The sequence below is a fragment of the Vulpes lagopus genome, chromosome 3, assembly GCF_018345385.1.
Source record: "Vulpes lagopus strain Blue_001 chromosome 3, ASM1834538v1, whole genome shotgun sequence".
In the NCBI taxonomy this organism is placed as follows: Eukaryota; Metazoa; Chordata; class Mammalia; order Carnivora; family Canidae; genus Vulpes; species Vulpes lagopus.
The window spans coordinates 108,081,381-108,102,243 of NC_054826.1; the positions used below are offsets into that span (position 1 = coordinate 108,081,381).

General features: G+C 49.9%; 1 protein-coding gene across 2 annotated transcripts in view; it reads left to right on the forward strand.

Annotated features, from left to right (window-relative positions):
• Positions 1–20,863, forward strand: part of GTF3C1 (general transcription factor IIIC subunit 1) — a 73,403-nt gene that overhangs the window by 34,418 nt on the left and 18,122 nt on the right. For both annotated transcript variants that reach the window (XM_041747876.1, XM_041747877.1), the window contains 16 exons: positions 338–567; positions 2,774–2,910; positions 3,980–4,133; positions 6,651–6,754; positions 7,960–8,141; positions 9,594–9,869; positions 10,146–10,291; positions 10,947–11,044; positions 11,558–11,654; positions 11,768–11,945; positions 14,701–14,842; positions 15,185–15,320; positions 15,770–15,851; positions 15,972–16,160; positions 18,029–18,186; positions 20,119–20,261. In XM_041747876.1, the coding sequence (XP_041603810.1) occupies positions 338–567; positions 2,774–2,910; positions 3,980–4,133; positions 6,651–6,754; positions 7,960–8,141; positions 9,594–9,869; positions 10,146–10,291; positions 10,947–11,044; positions 11,558–11,654; positions 11,768–11,945; positions 14,701–14,842; positions 15,185–15,320; positions 15,770–15,851; positions 15,972–16,160; positions 18,029–18,186; positions 20,119–20,261 (2,452 nt within the window). The remainder of the gene's footprint in view (positions 1–337; positions 568–2,773; positions 2,911–3,979; positions 4,134–6,650; positions 6,755–7,959; positions 8,142–9,593; positions 9,870–10,145; positions 10,292–10,946; positions 11,045–11,557; positions 11,655–11,767; positions 11,946–14,700; positions 14,843–15,184; positions 15,321–15,769; positions 15,852–15,971; positions 16,161–18,028; positions 18,187–20,118; positions 20,262–20,863) is intronic.

The window sequence follows — 20,863 nt, forward strand, 5'->3', positions numbered from 1 at the left end:
ACTAGTAAAGGAATGAGATCCAGTAAACTTCCGCTGTCCCCTTCCCTCTAGTGATCTGAGGAGCCTTTGAGGCTTTAGGTTAATTACAGACTTTTTAAAACATGCGCTGGGTGGAGCTTATGACCAGTTTGCAAATCTGGTGTCTAGCTAAGTGGGGTTGTGGGGCGGGAAGGGGCCCCAACACTGCTCCCTTGGCCCTCCACCCTAGTCCTCAAACTGACCAAATGAAACCCTGGGCCTGCGTGGGTCTGGTCTGGCTGCTGAGTGTTAGTGCCCTCCTCTCTGTCCCCTGATGAGGCCACAATTCATTCATGCTCCTCCCGCCCCTCCACTGCAGGTGGCTGGAAGGTCGTAAATGCCCACCCACTGAAGAAGCAGCTGCCTTCCTCCCTAGGAGCGGCTGAGGAGAAAGCCTGCCAAAGCTCTGCCGGCAGGGACAGCCTCCAGGACACCAGTACCTCCGTGCAGGACACCAGCACCTCCAGCATGTCCTTTGGCTCCCACCGCATGAGGAATAGTAATGGTGACATGACCGTGATTGAAGAGGTCAGGCATGAAAGCACAAAGGTGAGTGCTCACAGTGGGGAGTGCCTTTTCTCTGGCAAGGGCCTATGGCAAGGACCTTGGTCTTCTCAGTTCTGTGCGTAAGAATCCCAGCAACAACAACAAAATCAATAATGGTAAGAGTACTGTGTGCTGAGTGCTCTGTGCCAGACAGTGGGCTAGTGCTCCTCCACATACCACCTTTCTGCCCAGCCAGAAAGCATCAGCATTGTTTACATAGTCTTTTAATTCTCAACAACTTGCTCTTTTTACTTAAGTTGATTTTGTAGGGAAAATTTGTTTAGATTAGTGGTTATTCCCACTCTAGGCCGATTTAGCCTCCCAGGGGACATCTGGCAGTGTCTGGAGGAAACATTTTTCCTGGTCACAACTAGGGGACAGGGGACCACTGGTGTCTAGTAGGTGGAGGCCAGGGGTGCTGCTTAATCTCCTAGAATGTGCGGGGACAGCCCACAGGAGAGAATTATCCAGCCCCAAATGTCAATGGTGCTAATGTTGAGAAGCCCCACCTTAGATGAAAGGCCAGTATCATCTGCTGTGAAAGGGAGGTAATTACAAAACAGACAACTGAAACTGTTCAGTACATTCTGGCCAGATACTGTTGAGTGTCACAGCATTCAAGACCCAATAGAATCAAATGCTTTTCATCAGTGTAATTAGAAGGATTAAAAAGGAATTGACACAGGCGTACCGTTTTCATTATGTGATTTGGTTCCCTTTATGCTGTCCTGTGTCACTTGAACATGCCTCAGAAACCGCCAGTGGCACCTCCTGCACTTCAGAAGCACGCCGTCAGAGGATGAGGCACTCAGCACAGGGCACAGTTGTGATTGGGGCAGCTTTAGATGCTGTTCCTGCTCTTTCATTGAGGCCTCACAACACCCCTGTGAGATGGATGTCAGGATGAGACAGGGGAGGCCCCTAGGGAACGAGCCACTTGCCTGCTCAGTGAATGCAAAGTGAGGATAAGATTCCATGCGTGTGGAGCTCCTCCTGCCTTGCTTCTCCTTTTTTGGTGTGGAGGCCTGTGCTTTTGGTACCACCCCTACAACAGAAGCAATGGGGGGGGGGGCATGGGGTGCAAAGGTTTTCTGTGGATTTTTCTAGAAACTTTGAGCTCCTTCCTAGTCTTTGGATGCCATAACTTCTCAAGTCATGGTTGGTACTGTGTCACTGAAGAAGCTGAGCCTACCAGCAGGTGGGTCCCAGCAGGTTCTAGAGGGCCTGCCTGCCCTGCTCACACCCTCACCCTCTTTGTACCTTTAGATTACGCTCACCTGTCTCTAGCGGCACACATGTTCCCTCCAGGCCCTAGGATTCCTTTGCTTGATGCCTGGCTCAGCTCTTTCTCTTCCTCTTAGAAATCTGTTCCCAAAGTAACTGCAGAATGCTGACCTTCTTTCTGCATCGTGCTGAGAAGATGCCATGAACGCCACATCTGGAGGGCCATTGGCAAAATATGTTTCTTCACCTTGTACTCTAGCATCCCTGTCACTCGACTGCCCTCCAAAATGTTTGCTGTATAGTGCAGGAGAGCACAGAGGTCTTTCTCCTGGGCCCTTCCATGAATCTTGAATGCTTTTGAGCTGGTCCCCTTTCAGGAAAGAACTGTGTGTCTTCCTAAGCCCCAGCCCAGCAAGGAAGTGACCTGGGGCTGGCTGTCCTGACAACCAGCTGCGAGTAGCCTCCTCAAGCTCATTCTCGTTCTCCTGAAAGCACCTCTCCAAGTGAGGAGGGCATCCAGCAAAGGAGGGCCTAGGCCACCACAGGGTGCCCTTTTGTGGCACGTGATTTGCAAGGACTGTACTGGAGTCAGGATTTCCCTTCCCTCAGGGGACACGCAGGGGCTTTAACAAACGGGATCCAAGGGCAGATGTAACAGTTTCACAGAAGCTCTTAGAAGACAGGAGCTATGAAGAGAACCATGGGCATTTTGGCAGGAATGGGAGAGAGAGCACTCTTCGCTCTCTTCCCCCTTTGTCTTTCATTTGGCACACATCTTAATGCACCTAGGGACAACTACCTGACCCCAGAAGCCCATCTCTGCTTCTATCCTGTATTCCCAGAGAGAGAGATAGCCCTCTTGACTTTCCTTCTTGAAACATGGGCATGGAAATTGCCTAAAGAGGCAAGACACACCCGGGGGAAAGGTGGCCCCCTGACTTTATTGAGCCCATTGTGTTCTTATTCTCTCTGTCCCCCATTCTAGGAGAGCAGCAGTTCGCAGAAGGCAGGGAAGCATGGCCCAGGCCAAGACAAACCCCACGAAACTTACCGGTTGCTCAAACGCAGGAACCTGATCATAGAAGCTGTTACCAACCTGCGCTTAATCGAGAGCTTATTCACGTAAGGAGCCATCTGTCTGTCTTGCACTAACAGTACATTTCAGGCCAGGTCATTATCACAAGCCACAGAAATGACCAAGAGGCCTCTGAGTCTTCCTCTGCTGTATAGATTCTCACAGCATCGCTGTGTGGTAGGAAGGGTTTAGCACTTGTTCTAGCAATTTGGAAAGTGTAGACATTGAGGAACATAGAAGCACTAAACACGGAGAGTGACTGGGGAAGAAGTGGAAGTCAGGAAAGTGCAGGGCACCTCTCTTGCCTTGGAGAAGAAACTTAGGCAGCCAATATGCATCAGCTCATAAACAGCTTTTACTTCCACATGGAGGCTTTTGTTCAAACGCAGTCTGATGTGAAAGCAAAAACACAGAGATGCAGGTAGGACTTACTTGTGTGTTTGGGGTGAACCTCTGCACTTCAGTGGGGTCCTTCTAACCCACTGTCACCACCGCCTCCTAGGCGGCATCTTCCTGGCACCCAGCTTCAAAGCCGCTCAATTAGAAGGAGCCTCACCCCAGTTCTCTAACTAGGGGTTGGGGAGACCATGTGCAGACGGTGCTGCCTGCATCCCCTTATCTGTGCAGTGAGGGGTTTGGTTGGACACTCCTAATGTCCTTCTGGCCCTGCCATCCAGTGATCAGTGGTCTGGAAACATCACGTAGTGACTCAGTAAGTTCTAGACAGTAAGACATGAAACGAATCAGAAAGAGCTGCAGACCTGAGAGTGTCAACAGCCGTATACTGGACCATCCCTGTGTCTGGGAGTTAAAACTAGCATAGAGATGGATCTCCCATCACGACACTCACTGTCCCTGTAGGAATCACGTACTCCCTTTATTTCCGGTAAAAGGCTCAGAATGTGAAGCTGCTTGTGAGTGGCAGCTTGTCTACCTCATTTATCGCCAAGAGAGATGATCTGTAGTGTCTCTAGAAGTCAGCCATTCAATGACGAGTTCCCCTTTTAGTTCTCCTCCCATTTCCACTGGGTACCACTAGGTAGCTCTCAGCTGCCTGGGTTGAAAAAGGCCTTCTGTGTTGAGATTGGGTATATAACTTATTTTGTGACACCCCAGGATTCAGAAAATGATCATGGATCAGGAGAAGCAAGAAGGCGTGTCTACCAAGTGCTGTAAGAAGTCCATCGTCCGCTTGGTGCGGAACCTCTCTGAGGAGGGTCTCCTGAGAGTTTATCGGACTACAGTTATTCAGGATGGCATCAAGAAGAAGGTATGCATGGCTCTCCTAATGCCCACCACACCAGCTTCACACTATTAGAAGCTTTCTTGTCTGGCTCCTCTTGTCCTCATCTGATTTCACTTGTTCCTTTGCTGCCAGTAACTCCCATTTCCCATTGTGCCTCCTCATCTGGGAAGCAGGGGCCATGCCAGCTTTCCGTGGGAGGCTGGAATCCGAAAAGAGGAATAAGTCACTTGGATCTCAGAGCAGCATGCACAGGCCTTAGAGCAGGTGTTCAGCCCCAGGCCTGCCCTGAGTGACAAGAAGGCGAGTAGGAGACATTGAAGTTCCGCAGAGCAGCACTGGCAGAGATTCAGCCACGTGTTAACAGGTGGAAGGTGTAGAGTAGGGCAGCAAAAGGAGTTTCCATAGGGATCTGTTCCATAGGGAACCGTTCCTGAGGAACGGTGATGGTGGTGATTCAGGTAAGACGCACTGCTGGCATAATCTGAGTGCTCACCAGCAGATCTTCTGCCTTCAGTTTATCTGTTTCTGTAAAATTTAAAGTTTGGGCCCATTCCCATAGCAACTGGAGCTCTGCAGCTCTGCACATAGTCGGAGGCCTACATTTTACAGGGTTGGAATCATTGGAGAGAGCCCTGCTGGGCCCCTGGGACCAGAAGGCAGGTACTGTGGGGACAGACACTAGTAATTGCCTGACCTTTTTTTCTGGCTGCATTGTAAATCTCTGCCTTAAGAAAGCTATGCTTTGATGTGTTGCTTCTTTAATAAGCCGACAAGGTCATTTCTGCATTTTTACTTTATCTTATTTTTTTGAGACATTTGAAGTATGAAAAACAGCAGCATGAGAAATGACTTACACCATTTCAGCCCTTCCAGGTTGGCAGCTCTATCAGCTTTTATATCTGCTGTTGAGTCCCCTTGACCTTGCCCTTCTCCTTTTTCCCCTACCCCCCACCAGCTTGCCATCCTCTCCCGCAGCAGGCAGGGGGTCTTTGTGCTGAACTCTGTCATCAAGGACAAAAGCCCTCACCCCTCAGCAGCTGCCCCTTAGATATCTGTTGTCACACAAAGGAGTTATTTCGGGGGTGGGTCTCCTTCTTGGGACAGTAGTGAATGAAGGCAAGGAAATTTCCCACAATCTAGGAGTAACACAGAGATCTACTGTCCAGCTATGTCCAGCTCCTCCAGTCTAGCCTAGTGTCCACTAGGCAGTCTGGTGGGAGAGGTGTTGGGGAGGGTGGGGAACAGAGTGCCATGCATAAGCACCAACAATCGCATGACCTCAAAAATGAAGGCACCAGCCCTGGGCCTCTTGCCACAGAGTGCCACTAGCACTTCAGCTCTAGTAGCCTGTGTGTCCAGCTGGGAAGGACTGCACTTTTGTGCATCTGCCTTCAGAATAAGCTTAAGTGGCTCACCAGCATTTTCTCCGGCTCGCAGAGCCTGTGCTGCTGGCAGGCTGCCTGCTGATGCCCTGAAGGTATGTTGACTGGAGCTGCCATGTGGCAGCATCCGCTTTGGCCTTTGCTCCTGCATCCTGCCCTGCCCACTGGGCCTTTGGGCAGTGGGCTGGCTGGCTATTCAGCTGTGGCCAGTCGGGAGATGGGAATGTATTGTATTTGCACTGTGCTTTTAAGTGCTCCAAGGTGTTGCCTAACTGCATCTCATTTGAGCCTCACAAAATTCCAAAAGAGTTGGCAAGGTGTGAGAGGAGGATATTGTCCCCATATCACAAATGTCCATTCCCTGTGATTGGCCCTACCTCTTGAGCCATTCTCTGCATGAAGCCTGCTGGTTAGAGTCACAAGTTTAGAAAACCCTACCTTGCCCTGTCCTGCCAGCGGCAAAGACAGAAGACAAGCCTGGCTCTCCAGGGGCCATGATCACAGCATCTGCCATCTGTCACCCAGGCACCACACCCATACCCCTCTGCTCACCTCCACCAAGCTATTCTGTTTGTCACCCTGGATAATGCTCGTGAAATGGTAACCCCCCTAACTGTTCAGCTTCAGTACCTTGGAAGAGGTAAAATAACAAAAGCAGCTCTAAATCCTCTGCCAGTTGGTTTCGAAGCACGCCTGGCAGGAGTCCCATGATGGCACTCTCAGCGAGGGGAGATTAAGGAAAGCTGCTTACCTTTTCCAGATGGAAGCCCTCAGGATTCATGAGCAACTGTGGGAAATTCCCAGATAGCTGCAGTGGGGTGTCAGGAATGTGCAACTAGGTAGCTGTGGAGACTAGGAGGCCAGGACAGCCCAGCCAGGGGACTGTGTTTCCAGGGCAGAAATTCCTCACCTGAGCAGAACAGCACAGAGCAGCACATTACCAATGGCAGAACTTTCTCAGTCAACTCGAGGGATTTTGATGCCAGAAATTGTAATGGCCAACTGTTCAGTAATGCTTTTTTGCTTCAGTCTCAGACATCTCTTGGAAATGTTAATGAAAAGTATCAGCAGGGTTGCTCCGAGATACCGTGTTCTAGAGCTGGCTCTCCCCCAGCTCCTCCTCTGCCCTTTTGGGACACTCTGACCTCTCCCTCCACAGGTGGATCTGGTTGTGCACCCGTCCATGGACCAGAATGACCCTCTGGTGAGAAGTGCCATTGAGCAAGTCCGTTTCCGGATCTCTAATTCCAGCACAGCAAACAGGCAAGTGGCAGTACCCCATAGGAATCCGCAAGGAAACCGCCTGGGTCTTCTTATCTCCATCTGTAGCAGTTTCCACACACACCTTTTGTTTATACTCATGTGAGATCAGTGGATTCACTGGTTTAGGAGAAATTTCTAGATTTTTTTTTTTTTTAAGATTTTATTTTTTTGAGAGGAAGGGAGCACAACCAGAGGCAGAGGGAGAACTAGGCTCCCTCGCTCCCCGCCTTTGGTGCTCAGCTCAGGTCATCAGGGAGCCTGACATGGGGCTCCATCCCCGGGATCATGATCTTAGCTGAAGGTAGACGTTTAACTGACTGAGCCACCCAGGTGCCCCCAGTTTCTGGATTTTTAAGGAGAAAAAAAAGTTCTAATGTTCTTCATTCTCCTCTGCCTAATGGTGTCCACAGAGCTCTCTGAATCATGGGCCCTGTGAAGTGTGAAGCTCACCCAGTCTCCTAATGGCTCAAAATGAGTCTAGTTGCCTTTCTGCGGTCTTCTCTAATTTTGTTCGTAAACCATCTCACAGACTGAGAAAACTCAGGGGTGGGAGAAATTCTTAGCTGGGCTTAAACTGGAGGTGGCCAATGGGCAGGCACAGGGCTCCATGCAGATTGCAGAGCTTATGTACTTCGAACCAGTTACTGATTGATTTCATATTAGTTCCTGATCTTTGGCACTTTATTTATTTTTAATTACTTATTTTTTTTTAGGATTTGTTTATTTTTGAGAGAGAGTGGGCAGGGGTAGAGGCAGAGGGAAAAAGAGAAAGAGAATCTCCAGGAGACTCCCCACTGGGCACAGAACCTGACGTGGGGCTTGATCTCGTGACCCTGGGTCATGACCTGAACCGAAGTCACGAGTTGGATGCTGAACACGCTGAGCCACCCCCAGGTGCCCCCAATCTCTGGCATTTCTGAAAGTGTTAGAAGACCCAGCCCATTGGGCTGCCTTACAAAATAGCAACTGCCCTGTAGGTGGGCATGTATACTCTGCGGGTATACAGGGTACTGCAGCCCCTGTCTCCCCCAAATTATCTAGTGACCTGATGCATTTTATTCATTCACATCATCTGCTTGGTTTCTCCAGGCAAGTGAAGTTGAAACTCTAGGGCCAAGTGGCTTCATCTGATTCACCAAGGCAAACCCTTTCCTTTCTCCGAGTCCTCATTCCAACATGCTGTCGATCTTGTATTTGAACTACAGGATTAAAGTACCCCAGCCTCCAGCACCTCAAGAAGTTGAAGAAGAAAGTGAAGGAAAAGAGGGTCCGAGTGGATCAGGAGACTCTGAGCCAAATGCTTCCTCTAAACCAGAAAGCGGACGGGTGAAGAAAACTGATGAGAAAATGGGCATCACCCAGCTGAAAAACTATAACCCTGTCGTAGGTAAAGAAGCAGCTCCTCATCAACGTCCGGTGAGGTGTCATTGGTTGTCTGTATGGTGATGTTTGAGTGACTTGCTGTTTTACCTTGTAGCACTGGGCTGTAGTCCAAAGAATCACTAGCTGGGTCACGTGGGGCTGGTCACATGACCTCCGCTGGCTTCAAAGTCCCCATTTGCACAGTGGGCATGATTCTTGCCCAGCATACCTCACAAGGCTGTCAGGAGACTCAGTTGAAACTGGGCTGGATCCTAATGCAAGGAATTAGTCACAAAGATGAATTCCTCTGCTCAGTATCCTTTGGCTGGAATATCCTCTCAGCCACAGAAAACCTCTCTCTCCTGACCTCAAAGCTTCTGATAGTTATAGTCACTGAGGAGTTTGAACGCTTGTATAATTTTCTCAGAGTCTGTTATCTGATGGGGTTGCCTCCGTGGGCCCCCACCGGGCTGCTCTGACATTAACGTGTGCGGGGCAAGTACAGATGGCCAGCGGGGCTTTGCTCCTCCCCTGGCCACAACCATGCATGTTGGCAGAGGAGGGCAGAGGTGACTTGGCAGGCACAAACCATGTCCTGGTGTGGCACACGGCACAGCAGACCTGCGATCCCAGGTAGAAGAGGCAATTTGTGTGACCTCCATCTCTATGTACCCAGTCACAACAGCATGGCCTGCCTTCAGGCTCTCGTGGTTAGGAAGTGCAGCCTGAGGGAGAGATCCAGGCAGGAGCAGGTGCAGCTCAACAGCACCCAAGGTTGCACAGACAAGACGATGAGTGTGTTCTTCAGGGGGCCATGGCGATGGAGGACAGCCTTCTGGCCACTTGCCCTGGCCCTGCTGCTTCTATGGCTCCTTGTTCTTTGACCTGTCTTCTCTCCTGGGGAAAGCCAAGGAATACTTCATTTGTGTCAACAAAGAAGATGCTTTCAAAGAACCTAATTCAGGGATATTTTGCACAGCCCTATCAAGCCAGGGGGCCCATGTGAAGGTCTGTCAGGCCCTCTACAGTGGCTCCCTTCTCCAACACGCTCCGGCTTCTGTGCTGCTCCCTCCTCCTCCCTTGCTGTACCTGTCATTGTGGCAGCCTGGCAATCCACCAGGCCTGCCAGACACGCACATCTCTGGCACCTTGCATTTGCTCCGGGGTGCACGTCCCCAGGTGCCTGCATGCCCCCATTCCCACCACCTTGGGGACTACACTTTTCCTCTAGATGGAATTAACAGTCTTCCTTCCCCTTCCTCACTCTGTTTTCTGCTCCAGCTAATTCATCTGATATTCAGTGTTAGGTATCTTGTTATCGTCTGCCCTTTGCCTTGGAAGGTAAGTTCCATGAGAATAAGAAGGTTTGCTATATCCCTGGCACCTGGGACATAGTGGCACTTTGTAGTCTTCGAGTGGCTTGAACTGAAGTGAATCTGGGAGTTCTTAAGGATTGCCCTTCCCGCTCTCGCCTCAGTTCCAGGACTCGGCCGTTCTCTAGGGTTTCTGCCCAAAATGCCTCGCCTGCGGGCAATACACACGTTTCTGTGGTACCTGATCTACGGGCATCCTGTCACCTACCCGGGGGACAAGCCAGGCCCCGGCAGTTCAAGAAGAATAGGGAGGCAGGAACCAAGCAGGGTGAGAGTCCTGCCCTCCCGAAGTGACCTGGAAACCTCCTCTGATGCCCCACGCAAGGACTACCAAGAAATAACCCTCATGGAGACCGAAGTGGAGCTCCCCACGGAGAAAGGTAAGGTGCTTCTGAGGCAGGCAGGCAGGCCACAGTGGTGTCCGGAGGGGAATCATGATGCTTCCTTATTCTTATCATCTGAATCGGCTGCATCCTTATGGTGTCCTGATCCAAATAATTTATAACCCAGACTCCCTGAATCTGTGGGTCTCCTGCCTGTCAAGTGGGGTTCTGCCTGAGTTGGTGGCGAGAGGGAATCAGGACCTCCTGGGATAATGTCATGGCACCATTGTGACTGGGACCCTGCCGGCAGCACTGACTCCGATTCTCTCCTAGTTTATGTGGAAGAAGCCTCCTGGAAACGCTATGTCCCTCCCATCCCAATCCACAACGAGTTTGGCTTCGGCTGGGCTCTCGTCAGTGACATTCTCCTCTGCCTGCCCCTCTCCATCTTTGTTCAGATTGTGCAAGTCAGTTACAAGGTACTAATGACTCCTGGTCCTCTTGTGGGGGCCAGTCCCCCAGCTCCAGGCCAGAGAACCTGCATTCACCCAATCAAGGGAAAATACTTCCAGACTTACATTTGTCTGGATACATAGATGCATGGATGGAAGGATAGGTAGGAGGATAGATGGATGGAAGGAAGAAGGGAGGGAAAGATGGGAGGATAGACAGATTAGATGGATGGATAAATGGATAGATGGTTGAGTGGATGGATTGAAGGAAGGAAGGATAGATAGATGATGGAGAGAGATGATGGGATAGATGAATAGATGGGATGGGTAGGTAGGTGAGTAGATGGGTAGATGAATGGGTGGATGGATGAGAAGAAGGAAGGATGGATGGGTAGGGAGGGAGGGAGGATAGACAGGATGGATAGAGCTAGATGAATGGTTGTCTGGTGGGTCAAGGGAAATACTTGATAGACTTGTTCTTACAGTTAGATCAATCAGATAGATTGAAAGACACAAATAATTGTAACAATAAAGTATGTTTTTAGAAATTTGGCAAATACAGAAAAGGAGAAAGTGGGTTCAGAGACACTGTTGCCCAGAAAAGAGTAGCGTGTGTGTTTTCACAATTCTTAAAATGGACCTTGGCCTTGTGGATGAGCTGATCCTGAAAATGACCCCTTAGGTAGACAACCTTGAGGAGTTTCTGAATGACCCTCTGAAGAAGCACACGCTGATCCGCTTTCTGCCCAGGTCCATCCGGCAGCAACTTCTATACAAAAGGTGAGTTCCCCAGAACTGACACAGACTGGCCAAGGGTCCTGGCAGGCTCCTCCAAGTTAGGGTTCTGAATGATCGTTCACCAGGAAGAGGAAAGCGTTCTGCCTGCCAGATCACACTGACATGAGGTTTTCATTAATTCAGCAGCCCTGCAAGCCTTCTGGATAAAGCACAGGAGGAATGAGGTGCAGGCTGATAAATTTTATTACTAACTTCAGGGTTCTTTTAAAGTACAATCTGCTGATAAAGACTGCAAGTGTTGGGGTGGTTTTTCCCTTTTGCTACTTGTACTTTCTAAATCAATCCTCCTATGTAGGATTGATGCTCTGTTGCTCCATTGCCTTGGGTGGGTGGGGGGAAGGGGCTTCTGGGTCTCCACCCAGGGCAGGCCCAAGGCTAGTCCTCCAGGACCCACAAGGTTGAAGGGGGAACCATAAGCGAGTTGCATCCCTTAACCCAGACGCAGACCCTCTGACCACAGCCAAGCTTATGGTGACTGGGACCTCTGTTTTCCAGACGTTATATCTTTTCCGTGGTGGAGAACCTCCAGAGGCTGTGCCACATGGGGCTGCTGCAGTTTGGCCCCACAGAAAAGTTTCAGGATAAAGATCAGGTAATGTCTCTCACGCCTGAATGAATGAGGATCCCGATGGCTCAGCAGTTTCCAGACAGCTGACCTGGCGGTTGTTCTGAGCTCCTCTCCTCACCCGATCTCCATGTCTCTAGGTCTTCATTTTCTTGAAGAAGAATGCAGTCATTGTTGACACCACCATCTGTGACCCACATTACAACCTGGCCCACAGCAGCCGGCCCTTTGAAAGGCGTCTGTATGTCCTGAACTCCATGCAGGATGTGGAGAACTACTGGTTCGATCTGCAGTGTGTCTGTCTCAACACCCCCTTAGGTACTGTCTGTCTGTGCCAGGTCCCACCATCCCCTGCTTTCCTGCCAGCACTGGGCTTCAGGGCAAGAAGAAACTAGTAGTGGCTGCTGGTTTGCAGACTGCTCTCCAGAGACCTAGCGTGTCCTTGAGGCTCCCTTAGAAAAGAAGGTGGTGAGCTCCAAATGAGGGATCCCAGACACTACCCCAACCCCCGCCCCGCACAGCACCTCCCGTTTAACCCAGAACACTCTGCTTGGTATTGGTCTTTTTTTGCTTCATACATTCAGTAGGTGTTTGTCATCTCCTGGGCCTGCCTTCACTCCAGATCCAGAGTGTGCCCAGTGCCCTGGAGGATGTATACAGGGGAGTGAGTGGAGGGTGTTTTACTGGGGTGGTCAGGAGCAGCCTTTCTGAAGACAGACTGAGCTCAAAAGGCGAGGGCCAAGCCCAAGTCAGCAGAACTCAGAGCTAGGGGAGAGCCCTGCAGGCACAGCAACAGCGAGAGTGCTGTTGGAGAAACAGAGGAGGCTGGTGTGGTGGGGAGGAGAATGACAGGTGCCATTGGAGAAGTGAAATGGGGGGCAGCCAGAACTCTGGGGGCTTGGCTGGGCTTGGTACAGGGTTTATTCTAAGCAGGGAGAAGCCATGGGAGCCGTAGGGAAGAAGTGACAGGATCTCTGCAGGTTTTCAAAGTTCGTCATGCCTGCCAGGTGGGGAACGGAGGGGCCAAGAGCAGAAGCAGGGTTGTGATGCTTGTCCCAAAGAGAGATGTCCTCTGGTGACTGTGAAAGGGGGTGGGCGGCTTGGGAGGTATTTTGTTTGTTCTGGGGTTTTGTTTTTTGGTTTTATTTTGTTTTTTGTTGCTGTTGTTGGTTTTGGCGGGGGAGATATTTGGAGGAAGAAATGAGCAGATTTGACCAGCGGGTGGAAAGAGTTGGGTTTGGGGATAAGGCCTTTGCTTGATCGTCTTCTTGTCCCTGGACTAACCCGTGACCTGTGTTCACCTGGCACTGGCCACACCTGCATCAAGCATCACCTCTTCAAGAGAGCCTTCCCAGCATCTTCATACTGTCTTCTGATTTCCTTCTGAGGATTTCTTGGGCACAGGAAATGTGGCTTCATCCCCCTAGTGTCTCAGAGTGCCTGGTACACCGTCGACATCCCGTAAATGCTGATTGACTAGGTGGAGAGTTTGTGGAGGCCATATATCAACGCTCTGTCCTCTAAGCCAGTTTCCATCTGGTGTCTTCTTGCCACTTCTGCTAAGAGAAGGGATGGTACATCTAATCTGCACCTGGGAGAGGAGCCCTTCTCCCTTCCCTGTCACAGAGCCAAAAGATCAGTCCTGCACTTTGCATTTTGCAAAGCAGGAGTCCCACATTTATTTCGTAGAATTGTTTAGTGCTGGCAGGGTAATGAGCCCTTGTATTTAGAACCTTTAATGTAATGGGTCCAGACAGATTTTAGAACTGTGTGTTTCATAGAGTCCTCTGGAATTCGGTGAGCTAGGCTTTTAACCATTTCAGATTTTTAGAGTGCCCTAATTCCCCTGCATTTTATACCCAGATAAAAATTTGTGAACCAGTATGTTATTTGCACCAGAGTTGTTGAGGCTTGACAACTGGTGAATTTCCATCCCTTTTAAGTGTTCATGAGCAGAAATAGGGGAGGCTCAGAGTCCATTAATCAGGCATCGATTGTCCCTTCGTTCAACAAACATTTGAGGAGGTTCTGCCCCGAGGACTGAGGAAAAGCACCATATATTAAGACGTGAGCATCCTTTAAAGCAGGGGCTCACTGAGCATTAGTGTGTACTAGAAGCATCTGGGAAGCCTGCTAAAATGCAGATTATTGGGCCCTGTCCAGTGCTTTAGATTCAGCAGGCATGGGGATGGTCTAAATCTGCATTTCGAGCACACAGCTAAATGGTGCACAGGAGAAGCATTGCCTTAAGTCCTGGGACCATCCGGCCTTTCAGATGCATGACCTTGGGCCCCCTGAATACCTCTGAGGTTTGCCTCTTCATTTCTAAGCTGGGAACACCACCAACTTCTGGGCTGAAACAAAGCTTGAACACAGTGTCTTCTGTAAACACCAGCTGAGAGGTGTGGGGCATGGGCTCTCCCCATTCCCCCTTTGCCCCCACCCAGACCCAGGTCTGCAGTTGAGTGTGTTAGAAGACTGTCTTTGGTAGCCTGCAAATCACTGTAACCTTCCTTTGGAAGGAACAAGCAACAATTTAGTGTAGTAGTTTATATTCTCTTGCAAGAAACACAATTTTCTTTATTGTGGATTAACGGAATGTAATTTTTCAACTATGTTAATGCCCCTCTTGGGCATGCAGGAAACATCTGGCTGCCTCCCAGACCCCATGGGGTCTGGGGAAACTGACACTGCAATGAGCTGTCTGTCCAGATCCCTGCTGATCCTGACCCTGCAGCCACCGCCAAGTGCCTCATTTCTGTTTACCACTCCCTCCATGCTGGCACATGGGAGTTCTGTAGGTTTCCCTGAAGAAGGAACCCTCGGGGTTCCTGTGCTCACGATTCCTGTTTGGTTCTGCTGTTGGCAACCTGCCTTCCCAGCTTAGCAGGGTTCATCCAGAGCACAAATCCTTCCCTCATGCTCACACCCCAGTGTTGAACCATCTGACATCTATAATGCATGCGTATAAAGAGCTTCTTCCAGTTTCAGACCCTGTCCCCTGGTTGGGAAGTGGAGTCACAGAGCCATAGCAGTATACTGTCATCAGAGAAGCTTGTGTTTCGTTTCCTAGGTGTGGTACGCTACCCGCGTGTCAGGAAGAACAGCACCCAGGATCACGGCGTTGATGAGGAGGGCAGTCTGCGGAAGGAGCAGGAATGTGCCATCGACAAGCACAACCTGGAGCGCAAGTGTGCCATGATGGAGTACAACACGTGTGTCCTGGCCCCTCCACACACCGTCCCCAAGTGTAGGGCTAGGGCTATTCTCATCCATTGGCTCTGGCATTGGATGTCAGGCCAGGAGTGCCCAGGTCTCTGAGGCCAAGGCGCAAATTGATGGCTGTGGACCATATTGTTTAAAAAAAAAAAAAAGTTGCCAAAGTTAAAAAACTGGGAATTTATATCAATATCTGGGGTTTTGACAAGTGCTTTGCTTCTATTAGGTATTATTACCAAAAAGGCAAAAGTTAGTGAGAAAAAGCACCCTCACCCATGTCACGGGCTCTCTTTTCAGTTCCCAAGAAGAGCTCTTTCTGTTTACCTCCTGCCTCTTAGGGGGAGCCGTGAGGTGGTGGATGAAGGCTTCATCCCTGGGGATGGGCTGGGAGCTGCTGGGCTCGATTCCAGTTTCTATGGGCACCTAAAGCGCAACTGGATCTGGACCAGCTACATCATCAGCAAGGCCAAGAAGGTAGGCTTCTGGGGAGCAAGGACCACCCATGCCCACGTGTGGTCCCCCCGGGTGGGGGGCTACCATAGGTACCCATCCCTCTCACCCTTTCCCAGCTGGCTCACTGATTCTGAACTGGTAAAACCAAAGCTGACCAGAGGCCCCAGTATTTATTTATGTATGTATTGTAGGTATATCAGTCTGGTCTAGCCTATTTTTTTCCAGTGGATTCTAACTGATTCTGTGATATGAACAGGTGTTCCGTTTTAAAGTAGGAACAGAAAGTCCGTGAGACAGAGGTCACACATGAGGGAGTGCCATGTGTGAGAAGCAAGCGGTTGCACAGAAGCAGCCCACCCGCCCTCGGCCTCTCCAGCAGAGACCCGAACACCTCCCTGCATTTAATGCTCTGGGCACCTGGGGATTCAGCGGAGTCCCCGCTTTATTCCAGCAATGTACTTGCCTTTTAGGAGAACACTACTTCTGAAAATGGGCTCATGGTGAGGCTCCAGACGTTTCTGTCCAAGCGCCCATTACCACTCGGTGCTGGAGGTATGTGTGCAGGAAGTTCACCCCAGAAGCAGACGGGAGGCCAGCTCAAGCACGTTCCATTTGGCTTCTAGCTTTTGTGGGGCTTATCCCGAGACACTCACCTGCTGTGGTTATTTCTAGGTAGTGGCAGATTGAATATCTGGGGGGAAGCCAGACCAGGATCTGAGCTGTGTGCTGACTGGGAAGAAGAGTTCGAGATTGGCCAAGAGCCCACGCTGGACAGGAACCGAAGAGTGAGGGGCGGGAGAAGCCAGAAACGGAAACGGCTGAGGAAGGACCTCGGAAAGAAGATCAAGAAAAAGAAAAAAGGTTTTGTGATGATCACTTGTATCTGCTAGGCCTTGTCTGTGTACGTCCCAGCTCGGAGACTTGCAGTACTGTCACTGCGGCCAGCATGAGCTCTGCCCTCAGACTTGGGTTTCTGTTTTCCTGCGATGTGTAAGGCCAATTCTGTGTGGTTGCCAATTTAGTCTCCACATGAAACTGGTGAACAAAGCTCCTCAAGCTCTTTATGTGCCATCTCAGTAAACTCCCTCATTGAATTTTCTAACTTAACCTCAACTGGAAAAATTGAAAAATCTTTAGCAGAAATCTTTACCAGATTTAGCCAAAATCCTATTATTCTTTTGGTTTGGCTTTTAATATCTGCCTTATGTTAATCGGGCCACAGTTCAAAGTCATGTCATATTTGTAAATTGGAGGAAAGGTGGGAGGGGGTCAAGCCTGCAGAATCTCTTCGAAGAACCCCTTAGGTGTGTTCACTGCCATTTTGGATTCTTCACCTGAGCAAGTCTTTATAGCAAAGGACAGTGGGAGGACAGTGAGGAGACCAGCGTCTGTTTCTTTGACCACGTTGCATCCTCTATGTGTGTGTTACAACAGTGATCCGATAGCTCTAGCACTTTCAGACGAGAACAGAATGTTTAAACGGGAACCTGTTTTCAGTGGTTTATTTGGCTGGTGTTCATGACAAATAGCCTTGTGTCCGTTGGAAAGGCCCCCTTAGCTCAGCCTATCCAGATATGTGTGAAATCGATTTGGCTCACAAAGACCTGAATTTGTAACAAGGCAAAATACAGTGGTGGTGTCCTTTGGCATCCCAAATGTTCTTACCCTACTTTTCTTCTGCCTTAATTTGGAAAAACTTCCTAAACAAACAGTCTCTTGGAATTGGCAGTAGCATATGGTGTTTACCTTGTGAAACTACCATGAGTATCTCCCTGAGGGGAGGAGATGTTGAAAAAAACCTAGTGGGTAAGAGCTCACGGTTCAGATCCTTTGTCTGCTACTGACTGGGCTGTGTGACTTTGGGCAAACTGCTGTACTTTGCTGTGTTTCAGATTCCTCAACTACAAAATGGGGATTATAACTGCCTCCTTATAGGGCTAGTGAAAAGTGGTATTTCTTTTAAGTTTATATTTATTCATTTTAGAGAGAGATCAAGAGCAAGCAAGAGAGTGCATTCAAGGGGGAGAGGGGCAGAAGGAGAGGGAAAGGGAGAGAATCCCAAGCAGAGTCTATACTAAATTGAGCCCCAATCGAGCCCCAGTGAGGGGCTCAATCCCACAACTCCAAGATCATGACCTGAGCTGAAACTGAGAGTTGGACATTCAGCCAACTGTGCCAGCCAGGTGCTCCACAAGGTAGTTGTGATACGTAAAAAGCTTAAACCAGTGCTTGGCACACAGTAAATATTCCGCAGTGTTGGTGACTGGCACCGCACTGGGTGTTTTATACCCAATCTGGTTTAATCCTTGAGGCAGCCCTGTAGGATATGCCTTATTCCTCCTGTGGTGCCCCAGATTTTGTGCAGCATCTCTGATGTTACTGTGCAAGAGAATGGTGGGGGCCCCAAGCATGCTCCATATGCTTTCAAAGCACCTAGCACCACAGTGGGAAGGATTGAAAATTGGCAGATAACTCACAAGAGGCTGCATTCAGGCTGCCCAGCCTGTCCACATCAAAGAGACACGACTAAAGGAGTAAAAAAAAAAAAAATCTATCCAGGCCCAAATCTTTTGTGGTTAGTTTATCTGGCTTCTGACACAATGCAATTCTGATAATGGATACCCTTGGTCAGATCTCACTAGCTGAGTAGGAACCCTTCCCCTCTCCAGGGGGACAGCTCCAAACCAGTTGTTAGAGGCTCCTTCTCTTTCTCCCCCTGATATTCTTAGAAGAGTCCCCCCAAGAGAAAAACAGGAGCCTGCGTTACCACGACGAGGCCGACCAGAGTGCCCTGCAGAGGATGACCCGACTGCGCGTCACCTGGTCCATACAGGAAGATGGGCTGCTCATGCTCTGCCGCATTGCCAGCAATGTCCTCAACACCAAGGTATTTGGCCCACCAGGTCCCTCCTCCTTCCCTGCCCACAGCCCTGCCACATGGCTTTCCCTCCCATGGGTTGTCCTCTTCCCCATATGACCCGCCCATGGAGGCTTGTGGTCCCTGGAACATTCCACTTACCTGTTTTCTTTGGCCACTGGGAAGAACATTTCCCAGGATCCTACAAACGAATACTCTCATTTTTGCACATTTCTTACAAATCTTTGCCTGTCTACAAGCTAACCAGCCCCGAGTTTTTCTCTCTCTCTTCACCAGAAGTCTGATACTTTCTGCTCCCCTTCTCCCATCCTCATCTGCCTGAAAAACTCTTCTATTTATCTCTCACAACTGCTTATCCTCTCTGGAAAGGCTTCGGTGATCCTGCCAATTGGAAGGAATTACTGTGTTCTTGCTGCATCCCCCGGGCATGGACTTTTCATGCTGCTTCTTTTGCTTCTGACTCTTCTTGGCTCATTGGAGCGACTGCTCCTTGCAAGGGAGAGAGACTTCTCATTTGTTTTCCAAGCTACAGCCCCTAGCATGGTGCCTACTACATGGCCATCGCTCTGTCACTGTGCACCCAGCCGATGTGGAATGGTGATGGTGGCCTTGGCCTGGCCCACGCCTTCCATGCCCCAGGCCCCCACACTCATCTGTCCCCCTAGCCTGTGTCCCTGAACCCTGGTGGCTAGGGAGGACCTAGCTTCCTAGCTAGCAAATTCTTCCTCTTTCCTCTGATGTCACTGCCTCCAAGAAGGTCCCATGCTTGGGGCCCCCACCATTCTCTCAGCCCGAGCCTGAGTTCACTTCCTCACTACATTCCCCAGAGCAGCCTCACTGACTCCTAGGCTGTCTGTTCCCACCATTTTGCACTGTTTAGATCTTCTGAGTTTGCAGCAAGGCATGGGGAGAGCAATCCAGGTCGGCAAGTGTCTGATCAAGCTGATTCATGGAAGCCACCAGAGAATGAGCTGCCACCATCTAGTGCCAGGCTCCTTCTAGGTAGTCATGCCACCGGTGAGCATGGTTAGGGCAGCTCCATCCAAGCCCAGTTTGTACACCCTGTCCTAAAGCATACCAGCCAAGAGAGGCAGCCCTGGATGCTTTCTGCCTAGCTCATTGGATCCCTTTTTTCTTGACCACTTTGCCCAGATGCTCTCACCACCACCACCACCACCACCCCCATTCCCTACTAAATTCCAGCCCGATCCCTTCTCCCAGGAACAAGCTGGAAATGATGTGTTGCTGTTCCTAATATTTGTTCCTTGCCTCTGCAATGGGTTTTCATCACAACACTGACAAGAGGGATGTGTCTTCTGCCACCCACCCTCTATGCAGCCAGAGGGGCCAGCAGAGCCCTGCATGGTTCAGGGACAGCAGACCCTCCACTCATCTGCTTACATTTAGACCAGATCCTTGGGCCACCTCATTCTGGGGGGCTCTCAGAAAATAAGCTTGTCATCAAGCCCCTTTCCTGTCTAGACTCTGCCTTCCTCTGTGTTTTGGCCAAAATGTTCTCCTGAGTCTCTAATGAGACTAATTCAGTGCTTATGTTTCTACTAACCTACAGGATGTTTCTGAGCATACATAACATGTACTTAAACCTTTAAAAGTATCTAACTAAATACATCAATGTACGCATAACCTCCACTCCAGACAGTATTACCCAACATTCCCCGAGCACCTGTTACTTTCTAGAAGACACTCTTACTCACTAGACATTGAGGATCTGGCTTATTCTTTGCCCAGCACCTCACTTATGCCAGGCACATCATCAATGCACTGTAAATGTGAATGAGTAAACACGTGAGGGGCCAGTTTGGAGTACCTGCTGTGGAAAGAGGTACCATGGAATATACCCTCCCCCTTCCTTCACATTAAGGACCCATAATGCAGACTCTGAGGATACTGATTTTCCATCTTGGCTTGTGTTTGATCCAGGTAAAGGGCCCATTTGTCCCCTGGCAAGTTGTGCGGGACATCTTGCACTCTACTTTTGAAGAGTCTCTGGATAAGACATCTCATTCAGTTGGACGAAGAGCTCGCTACATAGTCAAAAACCCACAAGCCTATCTGAACTATAAGTAAGCCTCATATGAACTTTTCTAACTTTAGGCCAAGGTTCCTCCCATGTGTCTAGTTCATTCTTTACTCTTCTGCCATCCCTTTTCCTTAGGGGTCCACTAGAAAATCCAGAGAGAGCAGTGAGCTGTCCCCTGGCTCACCTATAGCCTGTTTGCAGTGTTGGGGTCCATGATTTTTCCAGGGCCAGACCTGCTTCTGGGTCCTTCCCCATATATGGGGTCATGTAGACTGCAGGCCAGCCTCAAGAAGTAGGTACTGTTCTTCTTTGCTACCCAGGAAGAAACAGGCCATTCAGGCTAGGTGGTTTGTTGAATACATTACATTAGCAGTGTGTGGTCAGGGCCGAGGCATCTGCTGAGTTTTACTACCATTTTTAGTGCTCGGAGCAGCTGTTTACCTCTCTGTGTCAATGGCCCATCACATAGCTAACTCTAGGAAGAAGCTAGACAGGACCAGGGTCATTGCATCAAAGAGCACTGTCCCCAGTAGAACTAGATGTCCCCTCCGTGTCTCCTGATGTGGCTTGGTACGAGTGGGGATGGCAGCTGGCTGGGAGTCACAAAGCATCCTCCTTGGGTTTGTCAGTGGCCAGCAAGGCTGC